Raw genomic sequence first — 21,543 nt, 5'->3', positions numbered from 1 at the left:
TTGTCAGTCAGTATTCTGAAGGGTAAGATTTTTGCACTGTCTATTCTTTTGCACAAACGTCTGGCAGATTTGCCAGATGTTCAAGCTTTAGTTTAGACCCTGGTCAGAATTAGGCCTGTGTTTAATCCTGTTGCTCCTCCTTGGAGCCTTGACTTAGTTATTAAGGTTTTGCAGTAGGCGCCATTTGAGCCGATGGCATGTTGTTGATATAATGTTATCTTGGAAGGTTTTGTTTCTCCTTGCTATTTCTGAGCTTTCAGCTCTGCAGTGTGATTCCCCCATACATTATCTTTCATGCAGATAAGGCGGGCCTTCGTACTAAAACATAATTTATGTAAGAACTTACCTGATAAATTAATTTCTTTCATAGTGAGAAGAGTCCATGAGCTAGTGACGTATGGGATATACATTCCTACCTGGAGGGGGCAAAGTTTCCCAAACCTCAAAATGCCTATAAATACACCTCCCACCTCACTCATACTTCAGTTTAATGTATAGCCAAGAAGTGAGGTGTAAAAAAAGAGTAAAAATCATATAAAAAAGAGGAACTGGAAACAATAATGTGCTTTATACAAAAAAAAAACATAACCACAAAAAAGAGTGGGTCTCATGGACTTTTGCCACTATGAAAGAAATAAATTTATCAGGTAAGTTTTCTTTCATGTAAGTGGCAAGAGTCCATAAGCTAGTGACATATTTGATATAATACCCAAGATATGGAAGTCCACGAATAACTAGAGAGGGAGGGATACATTTTCCTGGAAATAGACTTATCATAGAGTCAGAAAAACCTCTATGACTCAGCACTAAGCGTTTAATTTCCATGCCATCAAATTTAGAGATTTGAGATCCTGATGGAAAACGGCCTTTGAGACAGAAGGTCTGGCCTTAAAGGAAGTGGCCAAGGTTGGCAACTAGACATCTTGACATGGTCGTCATACCAAAACCTGAGAGGCCAAGCTGGAGCTATCAGAAACACATAAGATTGTTCCATTATGATCTTGGAGATCACCTTTGGAAGAAGAACCAGAGGCGGAAAAATGTAAGCAGGTTGGTAAAACCAAGGAACTGCTAGAGCATCTACCATCTCTGCCTGAGGATCATTGGACCTGGAAAGATATCTTGGAAGCTTCTTGTTCAGATGCGAGGCCATCAGATCTATATCTGGGGGACCCCACATCTGTACCAATTGAAAAAACACATCTGGATGGAGAGACCACTCTCCTGGATGTAAAGTCTGACGACTGAGATAATCCGCTTTCCAATTGTCTACTCCTGGGATATGAATCACAGAAATTTGACAAGTTAGATTCCACCAAAGAAAGTATCAGAGATACTTCATTCATTGCTGAAGGACTGCGAGTCCCCCCCCCCCCTTGATTATTGACATATGCCACTGTAGTGATATTGTCTGTCTAGAATTGAATATAAAGTTCTCTCTTCAATAGAGGCCAAGCCTGAAGAGTTCTGAAAATAGCACAGAGTTCTAAAATATTGGTTGGTAACCTCCAATCCTGAGGTTCCCAAACCCCTTGTGTTGTTAGAGACCTCCAGACAGCTCCCCAACCTGTAAGACTTGCATCTGTTGTGATCACAGTCCAGGAAGGACGAACAAAGGAGACCCCTTAAACAATAAGGTGATTGTCGAATGTTGGGACTTAAGTATATCAACTGTGATATCTGAGTACAATCCCTGCACCATTGGTGTAACATGCAAAGCTGAAGAGGTCTCATATGAAAATGAGCAAAGGGGATCGCGTCCGATGCTGCAATCATGAGACCTAAAACTTCCATGCACATAGCCACTGAAGGGAATGATAGAGACTGAAGGTTTAGACAAGCTAGCACTAACTTCATTCATCTCTTTTCTGTCAAAGAAAGAGTCATGGACACTGAATCTATCTGGAAACCTCAAAAGGTGACCTTTGTCTGAGGAATCAATAAACTCTTTTGTAAATTGATCCTCCAACCATGTTTTTGAAGGAACGACACAAGTTGTTTCGTGTGAGATTCTGCTAAATGAAAAGATTGACCTAGTAAGAAGATATCGTCAAAATAAGGAAATACCGCAATACCCTGCTTTCTGATTACAAATAGAAGGATCATCGAGAACCTTTGAAAAGATTCTCAGAGCTGTTGCTAGATCAAATGGAAGTGCGACAAATTGGTAATGCTTGTCTAGAAAAGAGAATCTCAGAAACCGATAGTGGTCTGGGTGAGTTGGAATATGAAGATAAGCGTCCTGTAAGTCTATTGTGGACATGAAATTACCTTGCTGAACAAAAGGCAGAATAGTCCTTATAGTCCCCATCTTGAAAGTTGGGACTCTTACAAAACGATTTCAAGTTTTCAGATCCCGAATTGGTCTGAATGAATCCTCCTTCTTTGGGACAATGAACAGATTTTAATAAAAACCCAAACCCTGTTTCTGTAGAGGAACTGGAACAATCGCCCCTGAAAGCTCTATGTCTGAAACACACTTCAGAAAAGCCTGAGCCTTCACAGGGTTTGTTGGAACATGGGAAAGAAAGAATCTTCCCATGGGAGGTCTTATTATGAAACCCATTCGATACCTCTGAGAAACAATATCCTGAATCCAATGATTTTGGACAGAATCTGCCCAAATTCTTGAAATAATTTTAGTCTTCCCCCCACCAGTTGAACTGGATTGAGGGCCACACCTTCATGCAGTCTTAGGGGCTGTATTTGGTTTCTTATAAGGCTTGGACTTATTCCAATTTGTGGATGGTCTCCAATTGGAACCATAGGCCTTAAGGGAAGGAGTGTTTTTTTTTGTTCCTTAGACTGACGAAAGGAATGAAAAAACGATTGGGAGCTTTAAATTTACCCTTAGATTTATTATCTCGGGGCAGAAAAACTCCCTTACCCCCAGTGATAGTGGAGATAATAGAATCCAGTTGAGAACCAAATAAATTATTACCTTGAAAAGATAATGATAGTAATCTAGATTTAGACACCATTCCATGATTTAAGCCATAAAGCTCTACTAGATAGAATAGCTAAAGACATAGGGGCCTATTTATCAAATGTCTTGCGGACCTGATCCGACAGTGCGGATCAGGTCCGCAAGACATCACTGAATGCGGATAGCAATACGCTCTCCGTATTCATCATTGCACCAGCAGCTCACAAGAGCTGCTGGTGCAACACGGCCCCCTGCAGACTCACGGCCAATGGGCCGCCAGCAGGGGGTGTCAATCAACCCGATTGTACTCGATCGGGTTGAATTCCGGCGATTCCTGTCCACCTGCTCAGATTAGGCGGACAGGGTTATGGAGCAGCAGCCTTTGTGACCGCTGCTCCATAACTTGTGTTTCTGGTGATTCTGAAGACTCGCCAAAAACACGGGCCGTCAAGCTCCGTTTGGAGCTTGATAGATAGGCCCCATTGATTTAATATCTTAATAATATCAAATATAGCATCACAAATGAAATGATTGGCATGTTGAAGTAAAACAACAATGTTAGACAAATCAGGATCCAATAGATGCTCTGCTAAATTGTCCAACCAAAAAGTTGAAGCAGCAGCAACATCAGCTATAGAAATAGCAGGTCTAAGAATATAGCCAGTATGTAAATATGCCTTCCTAAGATAAAATTCAATCTTCCTATCTAAGGGATCTTTAAAATAAGTACTATCTTCCATAAGAATAGTAGTACGTTTGGCAAGAGTAGAAATTGCGCCATCAACTTTAGGGACTTTCTCCCAAAGCTCTAAATTAGACACGGGTAAAGGATACAATTTTTTAAACCTAGAAGAAGGATTAAAAGAAGTACCAGGCTTTACCATTCCTTAGTAATCATATTAGAGATAGAATCTGGAATTGGAAAAACTTCAGGAGTAACCTCAGAAGTTTTAAAACAGAATTCAAATGTTTGCTATTCTTTTTATCAAGAGGACTAGATTCCTATATACCCAAAGTAAACAATACTTCCTTTAACAAAGAACGGATATATTCCATCTTAAAAAGAAAGGAAGATTTATCAAATTCAGAGTCTGAAGTAGGATCCTCTGAGCCAGAGAAATCATCAGCAGCAAACAATACTTCAGTATGCTGTTGGTCAATACAAACTTCATCAGAATTATGAGAAGTAGGAAGAGACCTTTTACGTTTATTTGAAGGCGTAATAGCAGTCATAGCTTTCTCTATGGCTGGAGCAATATAATATTTTATATCTACAGGAATATCATTCACATTAGACTGTGAAGGTTTAACAGTAGTTGTATTTGTACTTATAGAAACTTATAGAAACTTTATCACCATGAAACAATTTCTCATAACAAGTGCCACATACTTGAGCTGAAGAAGGAAGATCAGCCAATTTACAACATACACACTTAGCTTTGGTAGATTTGTTTTCAGGCAACTTGGTTCCTACAATAACATCAGAGGCAGGATCAGTTTGAGACATCTTGAAAAATATAACAAAAAAGAAAATATAACATTTAAACAAAATATCCAATTTCCTCAAAAGTTTCAGGAATAGAAAAAAAGGGAGAGATTTAATATCACAAAATTTTTGGCCCAAAAAATGACGCCAACAAAGATGATGCAAATGCTGAGAAAAAACTTTTGGCTCCAAGGTTAACAGGAAATGACACAATTTGCGTCATAACAGGCACGATTTTGCACCAAAAACATTTGCATCAACAAAGACACAGAAATGACGTTACTGGCGTCACAACAAATGCAACCTTTGTGCCAAAAAAATTGTGCCAAAAATTATGCAATAAATAGAAGTATAAGCCTAATTTGCCCCGCGAAAATTTGAAAAAACAGACCAAAGTTACAACTAGCTGAAACTTCAGGTATGTAAAAAATATAATAAATTTCTCCCGAACATAATTTTCCATGCTGAAGCTGATAGACTGCAAACGGAAATAAACATAGACCTGACTCATGGCAAATATATGCAATATATATTTAAAACTTGTAAAAATATAAAGTGCCAAACATAGCTGAGAGTGTCTTAACAAAAGATATATACTTACCTGAAGACACCCATCCACATATAGCAGGCAGCCAAACCAGTACTGAAACATATCAGCAGAGGTAATGGTAGAGGAGTATAATGTCGATCTGTAAAGGGATGTGGCAGATGAATCCCCATGACCGAATTTACAGAGAGCCTTAGAATAGATTTCCCATAGGTGAAAACATGGCATCATTAGGCAAATACTCCCTTCACATCCCTCAGACAAACACTGTACTTTAAGAGGAACTGGGCTTCAAAATGCTTAGAAGCGCCTTTCACAGAAGAAATCAAGCACGACTTGCTTCACCATTCTCCAATGAAGGCAAAGTTTGTAAAACTGAAGTATGAGTGAGGTGGGAGGTGTATTTATAGGCATTTTGAGGTTTGGGAAACTTTGCCCCCTTCAGGTAGGAATGCATATCCCATACATCACTAGCTCATGGACTCTTGCCACTTACATGAAAGAAATTGGGTTTTCTCCCTAAGGTGGTGTAGTTCCTTCTTTTTGTCCTAATCCTTCTCATAAGGATGTTGTGCATGCTCTAAAGTTTTACCTTCAAGATACTAAAATTTTTCGGCAATCTTCTGCCCTGTTTGTTTTTTTTCTCTGGAAAGCGTAAAGGTCAGAAGGCCACTTCTACTCTTTCACTCTGGCTAAGGAGTGTGATTTGTTTGGCTTATGAGACTGCTGGACAGCAGCCTCATGAGAGAATTACGGCGCATTCCACTAGGGCTCCTCTTCTTGGGCTTTCAAAAATGCACGGCGGCAACATGGTCTTCCTTGCATACTTTTTCCAAATTCTACAAATTTGATACTTTGCCTCGACTGAGGCTTCTTTTGGGAGCAAGGTTCTTCAAGTGGTGGTGTTCTGTTTAGGTCCTCCTGCCTTTTTCTCCCTCCCTTTTCATTCTGTGTCCTCTAGCTTGGGTATTGGTTCCCACTAGTAATTGGAATGACATTGTGGACTCGCCATGTCATAGGAAAGAAAACAAAATTTATGCTTGCCTGATAAATGTCTTTCTTTCCGGACATGGAGAGTCCACGACCCGCCCTCCTTTTTAATTTATAATTCGGCAGTTTTTTTTTTCAGTTAACCTCAGGCACCTTTTCACCCTTGTGTTTCTTCTTTTTCCATTTTCCTTTGGCTGAATGATTGGGGGTTATGGATAAGGGAAGTTACACTTAACAGCTTTTCTGGGGTGCTCTTTGCCTCCTCCTGCTGGCCAGTTAGTTGAATATGCCACTAGTAATTGGAATGACTCTCCATGTCCGGAAAGAAAGACATTTATCAGGCAAGCATAAATGTTGTTTTCCATTGGAAAGAGAGAATAAAAAACACATATAATCACATACACATACAAACACACACATACATGTACACACACATACATATACACACACATACACATACATATACTTATACGCACCCAGACACACATACATATACACACACATATATATATATATATACACACACACACACACACATATATATACACACACACACACACATACATATACGAACACATATACACACACACACATATATACACACACGCATATATATATATATATATATATATATACACACACACACACACACACACACACACACACACACATATATAATGTACATACATACACACACATGCAATCTCCTGACTAGTAACTTGATTGCTAATCTATAGTATTATGTTAAAAACTTGATATGTTGATTTCCAGTTAATTAGGTTCAATCTGATGAAAAAGTAGCATCCCAAAATGTAATTTATAGGAGGAAACAACATGACATTGCTGAAGAAATGATGCCATTATCCTGTATGTCTTTAAACACCATCTGGTAATTTGTTTTCAAGGTTTCACCTTATGGGGATCAGACGTCTCCTGGAACTGGAATTCAGTGGATATTGGGCCCAACCGTGATCTAGTTGGGGAGCTGGCTGTTGCCATTAGAAAAACAAACATGCGCTTTGGCTTGTACCACTCTCTCTTTGAGTGGTTTAACCCTCTCTTTCTCTCTGATAAAGCCAGCTCTTTCCAGACAAGTATATTTCCAGCCTTAAAGTCATTGCCAGAGCTTTATGAGCTTGTGAGAAAATATAAGCCAGAAATCATTTGGTCTGATGGTGATGGTGTTGCTCCATATACCTATTGGAACAGCACTGGCTTCCTAGCATGGCTCTATAATGAAAGGTAGGCACTCGTTTCAAATAGATTTTGCTTTTAATGCGCACTGTACACATTATTAAGAGTTAACCAGTGTTAAATGAAGTATTGCTGGGCTGGAAACACATGAGTTTAAATTCTGTGTTTTTCTCATCTACAGTATCTCAGAAAAGTGAGTACACTCCTCACATTTTTGTAAATATTTTAATATATATTTTCATGTGACAACACTGAAGAAATGACACTTTGCTAAAATTAGACATGTGCGGTTCGTTTCGGATTAATTCGGAAATTCGGTAAATTCGGTAAATTCGGAGATTCGGATCGATTCGGATTTCCGAATTAAAATACTTCCGAATCTACCGAATGAATCCGAAATAGCTGCCGTATCTCCGAATAAATCCGAATTAGCTCGTTAAGATTCGGCATTTCCCCATAGGAAACAATGGGAGTTTCGGCTGAAAAAAAACTAACACCGCAGCCCCATTGTTTCCTATGGGGAAACACTAAGTCTGCACCTAACACCCTAACATGTACCCCGAGTCTCTAAACACCCCTAATCTAACACTTATTAACCCCTAATCTGCTGCCTCCGCTATCGCTGACACCTGCATTATTTTATTAACCCCTAATCTGCCGACCCGATATCGCCGCCGCCTACATTATAACTATTAACCCCTAATCTGCTGTCCCTAACACCGCCGACCCCTACATTATAGTTATTAACCCCTAATCTGCCCCCCCCAACGTCGCCGCAATCTAACTACAAGTATTAACCCCTAATCTGCCGACCGAATATCGCCGCCGCCTACATTATAACTATTAACCCCTAATCTGCTGTCCCTAACACCGCCGACCCCTACATTATAGTTATTAACCCCTAATCTGCCTCCCCCAACGTCGCCGCAATCTAACTACAAGTATTAACCCCTAATCTGCCGACCCGATATCGCCGCCGCCTACATTATAGCTATTAACCCCTAATCTGCTGTCCCTAACACCGCCGACCCCTACATTATAGTTATTAACCCCTAATCTGCCTCCCCCAACGTCGCCGCAATCTAACTACAAGTATTAACCCCTAATCTGCCGACCGCAAATCGCCGCCACTATAATAAATGTATTAACCCCTAAACCGCCGCACTCCCGCCTCGCAAACACTATAATACATTTTATTAACCCCTAATCTGCCCTCTCTAACATCGCCGCCAACTACCTACAATTATTAACCCCTAATCTCCCGCCCCCATCGTCGCCGCTACTATAATAAGGTTATTAACCCCTAAAGCTAAGTCTAACCCTAACACTAACACCCACTAACTTAAATATAATTTAAATAAAACGAAATAAGTTTACTATAGTTAAATAAATTAATCCTATTTAAAACTAAAGACTTACCTGTAAAATAAACCCTAATATAGCTGCAATATAACTAATAGTTACTTTGTAGCTATTTTAGCATTTATATTTATTTTACAGGCAACTTTGTATTTATTTTAACTAGGTACAATAGTTATTAAATAGTTAATAACTATTTAATAACTACCTAGCTAAAATAAATACAAATTTACCTGTAAAATAAATCCTAACCTAAGTTACACTAACACCTAACACTACACTATCATTAAATTAACTAAATAAATGAATCATATTTAAAACAAAATACTTACCTGTAAAATAAACCCTAATATAGCTGCAATATAACTAATAGTTACATTGTAGCTATTTTAGCATTTATATTTATTTTACAGACAACTTTGTATTTATTTTAACTAGGTACAATAGCTATTAAATAGTTATTGACTAATTAATAGCTACCTAGTTAAAATAATTACAAAATTACCTGTAAAATAAATCCTAACCTAAGTTACAATTAAACCTAACACTACACTGTCATTAAATAAATTAACTACAATTATCTACAATTAAATAAACTAAAGTACAAAACCCCCCCACTAAATTACAAAAAAAAACAAACACTAAATTACAAAAAATAAAAAAATATTACAAGAATTTTAAACTAATTACACCTAATCTAAGCCCCCTAATAAAATAACAAAGCCCCCCAAAATAAAAAAAAATGCCCTACCCTATACTAAATTACAAAAGTTAACAGCTCTATTACCTTACCAGCCCTGAACAGGGCCCTTTGCGGGGCATGCCCCAAAGAAAACAGCTCTTTTGCCTGTAAAAAAAAAACACAATCCCCCCCCCACATTACAACCCACCACCCACATACCCCTACTCTAACCCAAACCCCCCTTAAATAAACCTAACACTACCCCCCTGAAGATCTCCCTACCTTGAGTCGTGTTCACCCAGCCGGGCCGAAGTCTTCATCCGATGGGGCAGAAGAGTACATCCAGACCGACAGAAGTCTTCATCCAAGCGGGGCAAGAAGAGGTCTTCCATCCATCATACAAGTACCAAAATACAAACAAACACTAAATTACCAAAAATAATAAAATATTACAATAATTTTAAACTAATTACACCTAATCTAAGCCCCCTACTAGCTATTAATATAGCTTCAATATAACTAATAGTTACATTGTAGCTATTTTAGGATTTATATGTATTTTACAGGCAACTTTGTATTTATTTTAACTAGGTACAATAGTTATTAAATAGTTAATAACTATTTAATAACTACCTAGCTAAAATAAATACAAATTTACCTGTAAAATAAATCATAACCTAAGTTACAATTACACCTAACACTACACTATCATTAAATTAACTAAATAAATGAATCCTATATAAAACTAAAGACTTACCTGTAAAATAAACCCTAATATAGCTGCAATATAACTAATAGTTACATTGTAGCTATTTTAGCATTTATATTTATTGTACAGGCAACTTTGTATTCATTTTAACTAGGTTCAATAGCTATTAAATAGATATTGACTATTTAATAGCTACCTAGTTAAAATAATTACAAAATTACCTGTAAAATAAATCCTAACCTAAGTTACAATTAAACCTAACACTACACTATCATTAAATAAATTAACTACAAGTACCTACAATTAAATGCAATTAAAAAAACTAAACTAAAGTACAAACCCCCCCCCCACTAAATTACAAAAAATAAAAAAATATTACAAGAATTTTAAACTAATTACACCTAATCTAAGCCCCCTAATAAAATAACAAAGCCCCCCAAAATAAAAAAAATGCCCTAACCTATACTAAATTACAAAAGTTAACAGCTCTATTACCTTACCAGCCCTGAACAGGGCCCTTTGCGGGGCATGCCCCAAAGAAAACAGCTCTTTTGCCTGTAAAAAAAACCCACAATCCCTCCCCCCACATTACAACCCACCACCCACATACCCCTACTCTAACCCAAACCCCCCTTAAATAAACCTAACACTACCCCCCTGAAGATCTCCCTACCTTGAGTCGTGTTCACCCAGCCGGGCCGAAGTCTTCATCCGATGGGGCAGAAGAGGACATCCAGACCGGCAGAAGTCTTCATCCAAGCGGGGCAAGAAGAGGTCTTCCATCCATCAGAAAAGTACAAAAAAACAAACAAACACTAAATTAGCAAAAATAATAAAATATTACAATAATTTTAAACTAATTACACCTAATCTAAGCCCCATACTAGCTATTAATATAGCTACAATATAACTAATAGTTACATTGTAGCTATTTTAGGATTTATATTTATTTTACAGGCAACTTTGTATTTATTTTAACTAGGTACAATAGCTATTAAATAGTTAATAACTACCTAGCTAAAATAAATACAAATTTACCTGTAAAATAAACCCTAACCTAAGTTACAATTACACCTAACACTACACTGTCATTAAATTAACTAAATAAATTAATCCTATATAAAACTAAATACTTACCTGTAAAATAAACCCTAATATAGCTACAATATAACTAATAGTTACATTGTAGCTATTTTAGCATTTATATTTATTTTACAGGCAACTTTGTATTTATTCTAACTAGGTACAATAGCTATTAAATAGTTATTGACTAATTAATAGCTACCTAGTTAAAATAATTACAAAATTACCTGTAAAATAAATCCTAACCTAAGTTACTATTAAACCTAACACTACACTATCATTAAATAAATTAACTACAAGTACCTACAATTAAATACAATGAAATAAACTAAACTAAAGTAAAAAAAAAACAAACACTAAATTACAAAAAATAAAAAAATATTACAAGAATTTTAAACTAATTACACCTAATCTAAGCCCCCTAATAAAATAACAAAGCCCCCCAAAATAAAAAAAATGCCCTACCCTATTCTAAATTACAAAAGTAATCAGCTCTATTACCTTACCAGCCCTTAAAAGGGCCTTTTGCGGGGGCATGCCCCAAAGAAAACAGCTCTTTTGCCTGTAAAAAAAACACAATCCCCCCCCCACATTACAACCCACCACCCACATACCCCTACTCTAACCCAAACCCCCCTTAAATAAACCTAACACTACCCCCCTGAAGATCTCTCTACCGTGTCTTCACCCAGCGGGCCGAAGTCTTCATCCGATCGGGCAGAAGAGGACATCCAGACCGGCAGAAGTCTTCATCCAAGCGGGGCAAGAAGAGGTCTTCCATCCATCAGAAGTCTTGATCCAGGTGGCATCTTCTCTGTTCATCCATCCGGAGCGGAGCGGCAGCATCCTGAAGACATCCCACGCAGAGCATCCTCTTCTTTCTTGATCCGACGACTAGGTGACTGTACCTTTAAGTGACGTCATCCAAGATGGCGTCCCTTGAATTCCGATTGGCTGATAGGATTCTATCAGCCAATCGGAATTAAGGTAGGAAAAATCTGATTGGCTGATTTAATCAGCCAATCAGATTCAAGTTCAATCCGATTGGCTGATGGAATCAGCCAATCAGATTGACCTCGCATTCTATTGGCTGTTCCGATCAGCCAATAGAATGCGAGCTCAATCTGATTGGCTGATTGGATCAGCCAATCGGATTGAACTTGAATCTGATTGGCTGATTGAATCAGCCAATCAGATTTTTCCTACCTTAATTCCGATTGGCTGATAGAATCCTATCAGCCAATCGGAATTCAAGGGACGCCATCTTGGATGACGTCACTTAAAGGTACAGTCACCTAGTCGTCGGATCAAGAAAGAAGAGGATGCTCTGCGTGGGATGTCTTCAGGATGCTGCCGCTCCGCTCCGGATGGATGAACAGAGAAGATGCCGCCTGGATCAAGACTTCTGATGGATGGAAGACCTCTTCTTGCCCCGCTTGGATGAAGACTTCTGCCGGTCTGGATGTCCTCTTCTGCCCCATCGGATGAAGACTTCGGCCCGCTGGGTGAAGACACGGTAGAGAGATCTTCAGGGGGGTAGTGTTAGGTTTATTTAAGGGGGGTTTGGGTTAGAGTAGGGGTATGTGGGTGGTGGGTTGTAATGTGGGGGGGGGGTATTGTGTTTTTTTTTACAGGCAAAAGAGCTGTTTTCTTTGGGGCATGCCCCCGCAAAAGGCCCTGTTCAGGGCTGGTAAGGTAATAGAGCTGTTAACTTTTGTAATTTAGTATAGGGTAGGGCATTTTTTTATTTTGGGGGGCTTTGTTATTTTATTAGGGGGCTTAGATTAGGTGTAATTAGTTTAAAATTCTTGTAATTTTTTTTATTTTTTGTAATTTAGTGTTTGTTTTTTTTGTACTTTAGTTTAGTTTATTTCATTGTATTTAATTGTAGGTACTTGTAGTTAATTTATTTAATGATAGTGTAGTGTTAGGTTTAATAGTAACTTAGGTTAGGATTTATTTTACAGGTAATTTTGTAATTATTTTAACTAGGTAGCTATTAATTAGTCAATAACTATTTAATAGCTATTGTACCTAGTTAAAATAAATACAAAGTTGCCTGTAAAATAAATATAAATGCTAAAATAGCTACAATGTAACTATTAGTTATATTGTAGCTATATTAGGGTTTATTTTACAGGTAAGTATTTAGTTTTATATAGGATTAATTTATTTAGTTAATTTAATGACAGTGTAGTGTTAGGTGTAATTGTAACTTAGGTTAGGGTTTATTTTACAGGTAAATTTGTATTTATTTTAGCTAGGTAGTTATTAACTATTTAATAGCTATTGTACCTAGTTAAAATAAATACAAAGTTGCCTGTAAAATAAATATAAATCCTAAAATAGCTACAATGTAACTATTAGTTATATTGTAGCTATATTAATAGCTAGTAGGGGGCTTAGATTAGGTGTAATTAGTTTAAAATTATTGCAATATTTTATTATTTTTGCTAATTTAGTGTTTGTTTGTTTGTTTTTTTGTACTTTTCTGATGGATGGAAGACCTCTTCTTGCCCCGCTTGGATGAAGACTTCTGCCAGTCTGGATGTCCTCTTCTGCCCCATCGGATGAAGACTTCGGCCCGGCTGGGTGAACACGACTCAAGGTAGGGAGATCTTCAGGGGGGTAGTGTTAGGTTTATTTAAGGGGGGTTTGGGTTAGAGTAGGGGTATGTGGGTGGTGGGTTGTAATGTGGGGGGGGGGGATTGTGTTTTTTTTTACAGGCAAAAGAGCTGTTTTCTTTGGGGCATGCCCCGCAAAAGGCCCTGTTCAGGGCTGGTAAGGTAATAGAGCTGTTAACTTTTGTAATTTAGTATAGGGTAGGGCATTTTTTTTATTTTGGGGGGCTTTGTTATTTTATTAGGGGGCTTAGATTAGGTGTAATTAGTTTAAAATTCTTGTAATATTTTTTTATTTTTTGTAATTTAGTGGGGGGGGGTTGTACTTTAGTTTAGTTTTTTAATTGTATTTAATTGTAGGTACTTGTAGTTAATTTATTTAATGATAGTGTAGTGTTAGGTTTAATTGTAACTTAGGTTAGGATTTATTTTACAGGTAATTTTGTAATTATTTTAACTAGGTAGCTATTAAACAGTAAATATCTATTTAATAGCTATTGTACCTAGTTAAAATAAATACAAAGTTGCCTGTACAATAAATATAAATGCTAAAATAGCTACAATGTAACTATTAGTTATATTGCAGCTATATTAGGGTTTATTTTACAGGTAAGTCTTTAGTTTTATATAGGATTCATTTATTTAGTTAATTTAATGATAGTGTAGTGTTAGGTGTAATTGTAACTTAGGTTATGATTTATTTTACAGGTAAATTTGTATTTATTTTAGCTAGGTAGTTATTAAATAGTTATTAACTATTTAATAGCTATTGTACCTAGTTAAAATAAATACAAAGTTGCCTGTAAAATAAATATAAATCCTAAAATAGCTACAATGTAACTATTAGTTATATTGAAGCTATATTAATAGCTAGTAGGGGGCTTAGATTAGGTGTAATTAGTTTAAAATTATTGTAATATTTTATTATTTTTTGTAATTTAGTGTTTGTTTGTATTTTGGTACTTGTATGATGGATGGAAGACCTCTTCTTGCCCAGCTTGGATGAAGACTTCTGCCGGTCTGGATGTCCTCTTCTGCCCCATCGGATGAAGACTTCGGCCCGGCTGGGTGAACACGACTCAAGGTAGGGAGATCTTCAGGGGGGTAGTGTTAGGTTTATTTAAGGGGGGTTTGGGTTAGAGTAGGGGTATGTGGGTGGTGGGTTGTAATGTGGGGGGGGGGATTGTGTTTTTTTTTTTACAGGCAAAAGAGCTGTTTTCTTTGGGGCATGCCCCGCAAAGGGCCCTGTTCAGGGCTGGTAAGGTAATAGAGCTGTTAACTTTTGTAATTTAGTATAGGGTAGGGCATTTTTTTTATTTTGGGGGGCTTTGTTATTTTATTAGGGGGCTTAGATTAGGTGTAATTAGTTTAAAATTCTTGTAATATTTTTTTATTTTTTGTAATTTAGTGTTTGTTTTTTTTTGTAATTTAGTGGGGGGGTTTTGTACTTTAGTTTATTTAATTGTAGATTATTGTAGGTACTTGTAGTTAATTTATTTAATGACAGTGTAGTGTTAGGTTTAATTGTAACTTAGGTTAGGATTTATTTTACAGGTAATTTTGTAATTATTTTAACTAGGTAGCTATTAATTAGTCAATAACTATTTAATAGCTTTTGTACCTAGTTAAAATAAATACAAAGTTGCCTGTAAAATAAATATAAATGCTAAAATAGCTACAATGTAACTATTAGTTATATTGCAGCTATATTAGGGTTTATTTTACAGGTAAGTATTTTGTTTTAAATATGATTCATTTATTTAGTTAATTTAATGATAGTGTAGTGTTAGGTGTTAGTGTAACTTAGGTTAGGATTTATTTTACAGGTAAATTTGTATTTATTTTAGCTAGGTAGTTATTAAATAGTTAATAACTATTTAATAACTATTGTACCTAGTTAAAATAAATACAAAGTTGCCTGTAAAATAAAAATAAATGCTAAAATAGCTACAATGTAACTATTAGTTATATTGCAGCTATCTTAGGGTTTATTTTACAGGTAAGTCTTTAGTTTTAAATATGATTCATTTATTTAACTATAGTAAACTTATTTCGTTTTATTTAAATTATATTTAAGTTAGGGGGTGTTAGTGTTAGGGTTAGACTTAGCTTTAGGGGTTAATAACCTTATTATAGTAGCGGCGACGATGGGGGCGGGAGATTAGGGGTTAATAATTGTAGGTAGGTAGCGGCGATGTTAGGGAGGGCAGATTAGGGGTTAATAAAATGTATTATAGTGTTTGCGAGGCGGGAGTGCGGCGGTTTAGGGGTTAATACATTTATTATAGTGGCGGCGATTTGCGGTCGGCAGATTAGGGGTTAATACTTGTAGTTAGATTGCGGCGACGTTGGGGGAGGCAGATTAGGGGTTAATAACTATAATGTAGGGGTCGGCGGTGTTAGGGACAGCAGGTTAGGGGTTAATAGCTATAATGTAGGCGGCGGCGATATTCGGTCGGCAGATTAGGGGTTAATACTTGTAGTTAGATTGCGGCGACGTTGGGGGAGGCAGATTAGGGGTTAATAACTATAATGTAGGGGTCGGCGGTGTTAGGGACAGCAGATTAGGGGTTAATAGCTATAATGTAGGCGGCGGCGATATCGGGTCGGCAGATTAGGGGTTAATACTTGTAGTTAGATTGCGGCGACGTTGGGGGAGGCAGATTAGGGGTTAATAACTATAATGTAGGGGTCGGCGGTGTTAGGGACAGCAGATTAGGGGTTAATAGCTATAATGTAGGTTGCGGCGATATCCGATCGGCAGATTAGGGGTTAAATAATGTTATTATAGGGTTTGCGATGTGGGGGGGCCTCGGTTTAGTGGTTCATAGGTAGTTTATGGGTGTTAGTGACTTAGTGTACTAAATGGGTGTTAGTGTACTAAAAACATACCGAATTTCGGAACGGAATAGAACCGAATTCAGCCGAATCCGAATAAATCCGAAACGAATTTATTCGGATCCGAATAAATCCGAAACGAATTTATTCAAATTTTGCCGAATCAGATTCGATCCGAAACGAAATTCTAAAAGTCCGAATCGATCCGAACCGAAAACGAACCGAATTTTTTAGCGGTGCACATGTCTAGCTAAAATATAAAGTAGTGAGTGTACAGCCTTTATAACAGTGTAAATTTGCTGTCCCCTCAAAATAACGTAACACACAGCCATTAATGTCTAAACTGTTGGCAACAAAAGTGAGTACACCCCTAAGTGGAAATGTCCAAATTGGGCCGAAAGTGTCAATATTTTGTGTGGCCACGATTATTTTCCAGCACTGCCTTAACCCTCTTGGGCATGGAGTTCACCAGAGCTTCACAGGTTGCCATTGGAGTCCTCTTCCACTCCTCCATGACGACATCACAGAGCTGGTCGATGTTAGAGACCTTGCGCCCCCCCACCTTCCGTTTGTTTATGTCCCACAGATGCTCAAGGGTTTAGGTCTGGAGACATGCTTGGCCAGTCCATCACCTTTACCCTCAGCTTCTTATGCAAGGCAGTGGTCATCTTGGAGGTGTGTTTGGGGTCATTGTCATTTTGGAAAACTGCCCTCTGACCCAGTCTCCGAAGGGAGGGGATCATGCACTGCTTCAGTATGTCGCAGTACATGTTTGTATTCATGGTTCCCTCAATGAACTGTAGCTCCCCAGTGCCGCAGCACTCATGCAGGCCCAGACCATGACACTCCCACCACCATGCTTGACTGTAGGCAAGACACACTTGTCTTTATACTCCTCACCTGGTTGCCGCCACATACGCTTGACACCATCTGAACCAAATAAGTTTATCTTGGTCTCATCAGACCACAGGACATGGTTCCAGTAATCCATGTCCTTAGTCTGCTTGTCTTCAGCAAACTGTTTGCGGGCTTTCTTGTTGCATCATCTTTAAAAGAGGCTTCCTTTTGGGACGACAGCCATGCAGACAAATTTGATGCAGTGTGCGGCGTATGGTCTGAGCACTGACAGGCTGACCCCCCACCCCTTCAACCTCGGCAGCAATGCTAGCAACACTCATACGTCTATTTCCCTAAGACAACCTCTGGATATGATGCTGAGCACTTGCACTCAACTTCTTTGGTCGACCATGGCGAGGCCTGTTCTGAGTGGAACCTTTCCTGTATGGTCTTGCCCACCGTGCTGCAGCTCAGTTTCAAGGTCTTGGCAATCTTCTTATAGCTTAGGCCATCTTTATGTAGAGCAAAAATTATTTTTTCACATCCTCAGAGAGTTCTTTGCCATGTATGTAAGAGTGTGAGAGCGATAACACTAAATTTAACACACCTGCTCCCCATTCACACCTGAGACCTTGTAACACTAACGAGTCACATGACACCGGGAGGGAAAATGGCTAATTCGGCCCAATTTGGACATTTCAACTTAGGAGTGTACTCACTTTCGTTGCCAACGGTTTAGACATTAATGGCTGTGTGTTGAGTTATTTTGAGGGGACAGCAAATTTACACTGTTATACAGGCTGTACACTCACTACTTTACATTGTAGCAAAATGTTGTCACATGAAAAGATATAATAAAATATTTACAAAAATGTGAGGGGTGTACTCAGTTTTGTGAGATACTGTATGTCTTTTACCTTTTATTGGGTAGAATGTATTCCAGTTATAAATGTTACTATTTACCCAAATCTTGATTTTAATGTTATTTTATAGACAAACGTGTTAAGCAAATTTTTAACTGAAATATCATCTAACAAATTCTGTCTGTCTCTGTTCTCTCTTTATGTTTGTCTATGTACCCTATCAGTCTTTTACTCTTTTCACATCAAAACTTGTTTGCTTAAAGGGACAGTCTAGTTCAAAATAAACTTTCATGATTCAGATATAGAATGTAATTTTAAACAATTTTCCTATTTACTTTTATCACCAATTTTGCTTTGTTCTCTTGGAATTCTTAGTTGAAAGCTAAACCTAGGAGGTTCATATGCTAATTTCTAAGCCCTTGAAGGCCGCCTCTTCTCTCAGGGCATTTTGACAGTTTTTCACCACTAGAGGGTGTTAGTTCACGTGTGTCATATAGATAACACTGTGCTCATGCACGTGGCGTTCAGGTGAGCCAGCTCTGATTGGCTAAAATGGATGTCTGTCAAAAGAACTGAAATAAGGGGGCAGTTTGCAGAGGCTTAGATACAAGGTAATCATAGAGGTTAAAAGTGTATTTATATAACTGTGTTGGCTGTGCAAAACTAGGGAATGGGTAATAAAGGGATTATCTATCTTCTTAAACAATAACAATTCTGGTGTAGACTGTCCCTTTAAAATCTCCATCTCTTCTCTCTCTCCCTCTTACATCCCCCAGCCTTTCCCTCTGTATCTCTGCCCTCCTACCTTTTAGCTTTCTTTCTCTGGGCCCATTTTTCAAAAAAACTTGCTAGCATGGGGAGAAATCATCAGCTTGTAAGTTTCTCTCCTTCACATAAAGGATATTGTTGAACTCCCCTTATGGGATACACAGTTCCCAAATGCAAAATAACAAAAACAATCCCTGAGGGGGCTCATAATACTGAAAGTTACAGAATTTCACCAGACCAGAGAGCTTTAGAGAATTGGGCCCAACACCGGCAGTTATGGCAATTAGCCAGCAGAGCAAAGCTGATTGGTTTACTTTAGAAATAAAGTTTATATGCAGGAAGAAGAATTGAAACACACATCTCAGTAATAAATATACATGTAATAAATTGTATTTGTGTGTATATGTGTAATATAATATTCCAGTATGATGGAAAGTAGTGATTATTTACAAATTAATGATACTATCAGTATCATAAGAGGTCAGCTCTAGTGAACCCCAATGGAAGGTTTGTGGTCTTGCAGGTAATAGAAAAATTTGTAGCAGAGTTTATGTTCCAGGAGGAGTGGATCAAATGAGTAGTGAAATAAATGATGTATTGAGGGGCAGATTACTCAATCCACAGCGCTTGCATTTTTGTTGCTGGTATTACAAGTCCATGGTTAAAGGGACAGTAAACACCAAAAATGTTATTGTTTAAAAATATAGATAATCCCTTTATTTACCACGGTTATAGAAATAATACTTTTTACCTCTGTAATTACCTTGTATGTAAGCTTCTGCTGACTGCCTCCTTATCTCAGATCTTTTGACAGACTTGCATTTCAGGCAGTTAGTGCTGACTCTTAAATAACTTGACATGCCTGAGCACAGTGTTATCTATATGAGACACATGAACTAACGCCCTCTAGCTGTGAAAAACTGTCAAATGCATTCAGATGAGAGGTGACCTTCAAGGGCCTACATAGGTTTAGCTTTTAAAGGGACATGAAACCCAAATTTCTTCTTTTGTGATTTAGAAAGAGCATGTCATTTTAAACAACTTTCTAATTTACTTCTATTATCTCATTTGCTTCATTCTCTTGATATCACTTGCTGAAAAGCATATCTAGATATGCTCAGTAGCTGCTGATTGGTTGCTGCACATAGAGGCCTTGTGTGATTGACTCACACATGTGCATTGCTATTTCTTCAACAAAGGATATCTAAAGAATTGAGCAAATTAGATAATAGAAGTAAATTGGAAAGTTGTTTAAAATTACATGCCCTATCTGAATCATGAAAGTTTAATTTTGACTAGAGTGCCCCTTTAACTAAGAATACCAACAGAACAAAGCAAATTTGATGATAAAAGTAAATGAGAAAGTTGTTTAAAATGACATACCCTATCTGAATCATGAAAGTTTCATTTGGACTTTACTATCCCTTTAATACTCGCTGTGTGTAGCGTGAACTAAATTCATGTGGGATAGAGCATGTAGCTAATTTTTCTCAGGTAATACATTTCTATGAGGGCCCGCACTAAAGTTCATGTTCGATAACTCTGGAGCGCAAAATGTAATGGAATTTTTGGTTATTTTCTTTGCTATACACCTTTTATTATTATTATTATTAAAGGGACCTTAAATACTATACATCAATGAAATGTAACTAATGAATGTGTTAACATCCTTTTAGTGTTAGGATGCAAAACACATACATCTTTTTAAAATTTAAAAATCCATCCTTTATTATTTTGATTTAAAAGATCTTCTATTTTACACTGACAAGGGGGCTGGGCACCTTCATGGATGCTACGTCATCCGTATGTGATCGTGCACGCAACCCATTATCTAACATCCTCCCCACTGGTGTTGTATCATAATGCAATGGTTACCCTGTAGAATTCCGGGTCTTCGGCTCCTCGGCAAGAATCGGAACTCCGCCCCCCCACCGCAGCTACTCCCATTCTCCTCCCTCCTCATACATTTCCAGATCCCTTCTTGAAAGCTCAGTCTCATTCTACAGGGGAGCCATTTATGAATGATACAATACCGGTAATAACTTGTCTGCACACTTCACTGTCAGACCTGATAGCAGTTGCAGCGTTTTGGATATATTCACAGCCGGACAACAAAATTGTTTATACGTTGATCCTTTCCTAAGCTTTACTCTGCTCTGCTGCCCTGCTGGCTACTCGCTTTTCTCTCTAAGCTGTACCATGTGTGTACAGCTTAGAGAGAAGAGCGAGCAGCCAACAGAACAGCAGAGCAGAGTAAAGCTTAGGAAAGGATCAACGTATAAACAATTTTGTTGTCCGGCTGTGAATATATCCAAAACGCTGCAACTGCTATCAGGTCTGACAGTAAAGTGTGCAGACACGTTATTACCGGTGGGGAGGATGTTAGTTAATGGGTTTGCGTGCACATTTAGTAAATTATAAAAAAAATTGCACAGGTTCACTCGACTCCACGATTTAGCGCATCACGTGATCGATCACCCTTTACAACGTGCGTTACAACATGGCTGCTCCCAGTCACACAGATAGGCTGCAGTTTGGATGGAAACTTAATCATGTCAAATTATCTAGAAAAAGACCAGATCCTGCTAATATAATAAGGACTGTCTTTTTAGCAGTATAAACTTTAATAATATTATAGTA

The 21,543-nt window shown here is 37.8% G+C and overlaps 1 protein-coding gene across 1 annotated transcript in view; it reads left to right on the top strand.

The window, feature by feature from the left end:
• The window catches only part of FUCA2 (alpha-L-fucosidase 2), a 99,010-nt gene that overhangs the window by 52,850 nt on the left and 24,617 nt on the right, over positions 1 to 21,543 (top strand). Inside the window, exon 3 of the mRNA XM_053710644.1 lies at positions 6,855 to 7,191. Within this exon, the coding sequence (XP_053566619.1) occupies positions 6,855 to 7,191 (337 nt within the window). The remainder of the gene's footprint in view (positions 1 to 6,854; positions 7,192 to 21,543) is intronic.

The sequence above is a fragment of the Bombina bombina genome, chromosome 4 (genome assembly GCF_027579735.1).
Source record: "Bombina bombina isolate aBomBom1 chromosome 4, aBomBom1.pri, whole genome shotgun sequence".
In the NCBI taxonomy this organism is placed as follows: Eukaryota; Metazoa; Chordata; class Amphibia; order Anura; family Bombinatoridae; genus Bombina; species Bombina bombina.
This window is presented reverse-complemented; position numbering and strand designations above follow the sequence as displayed.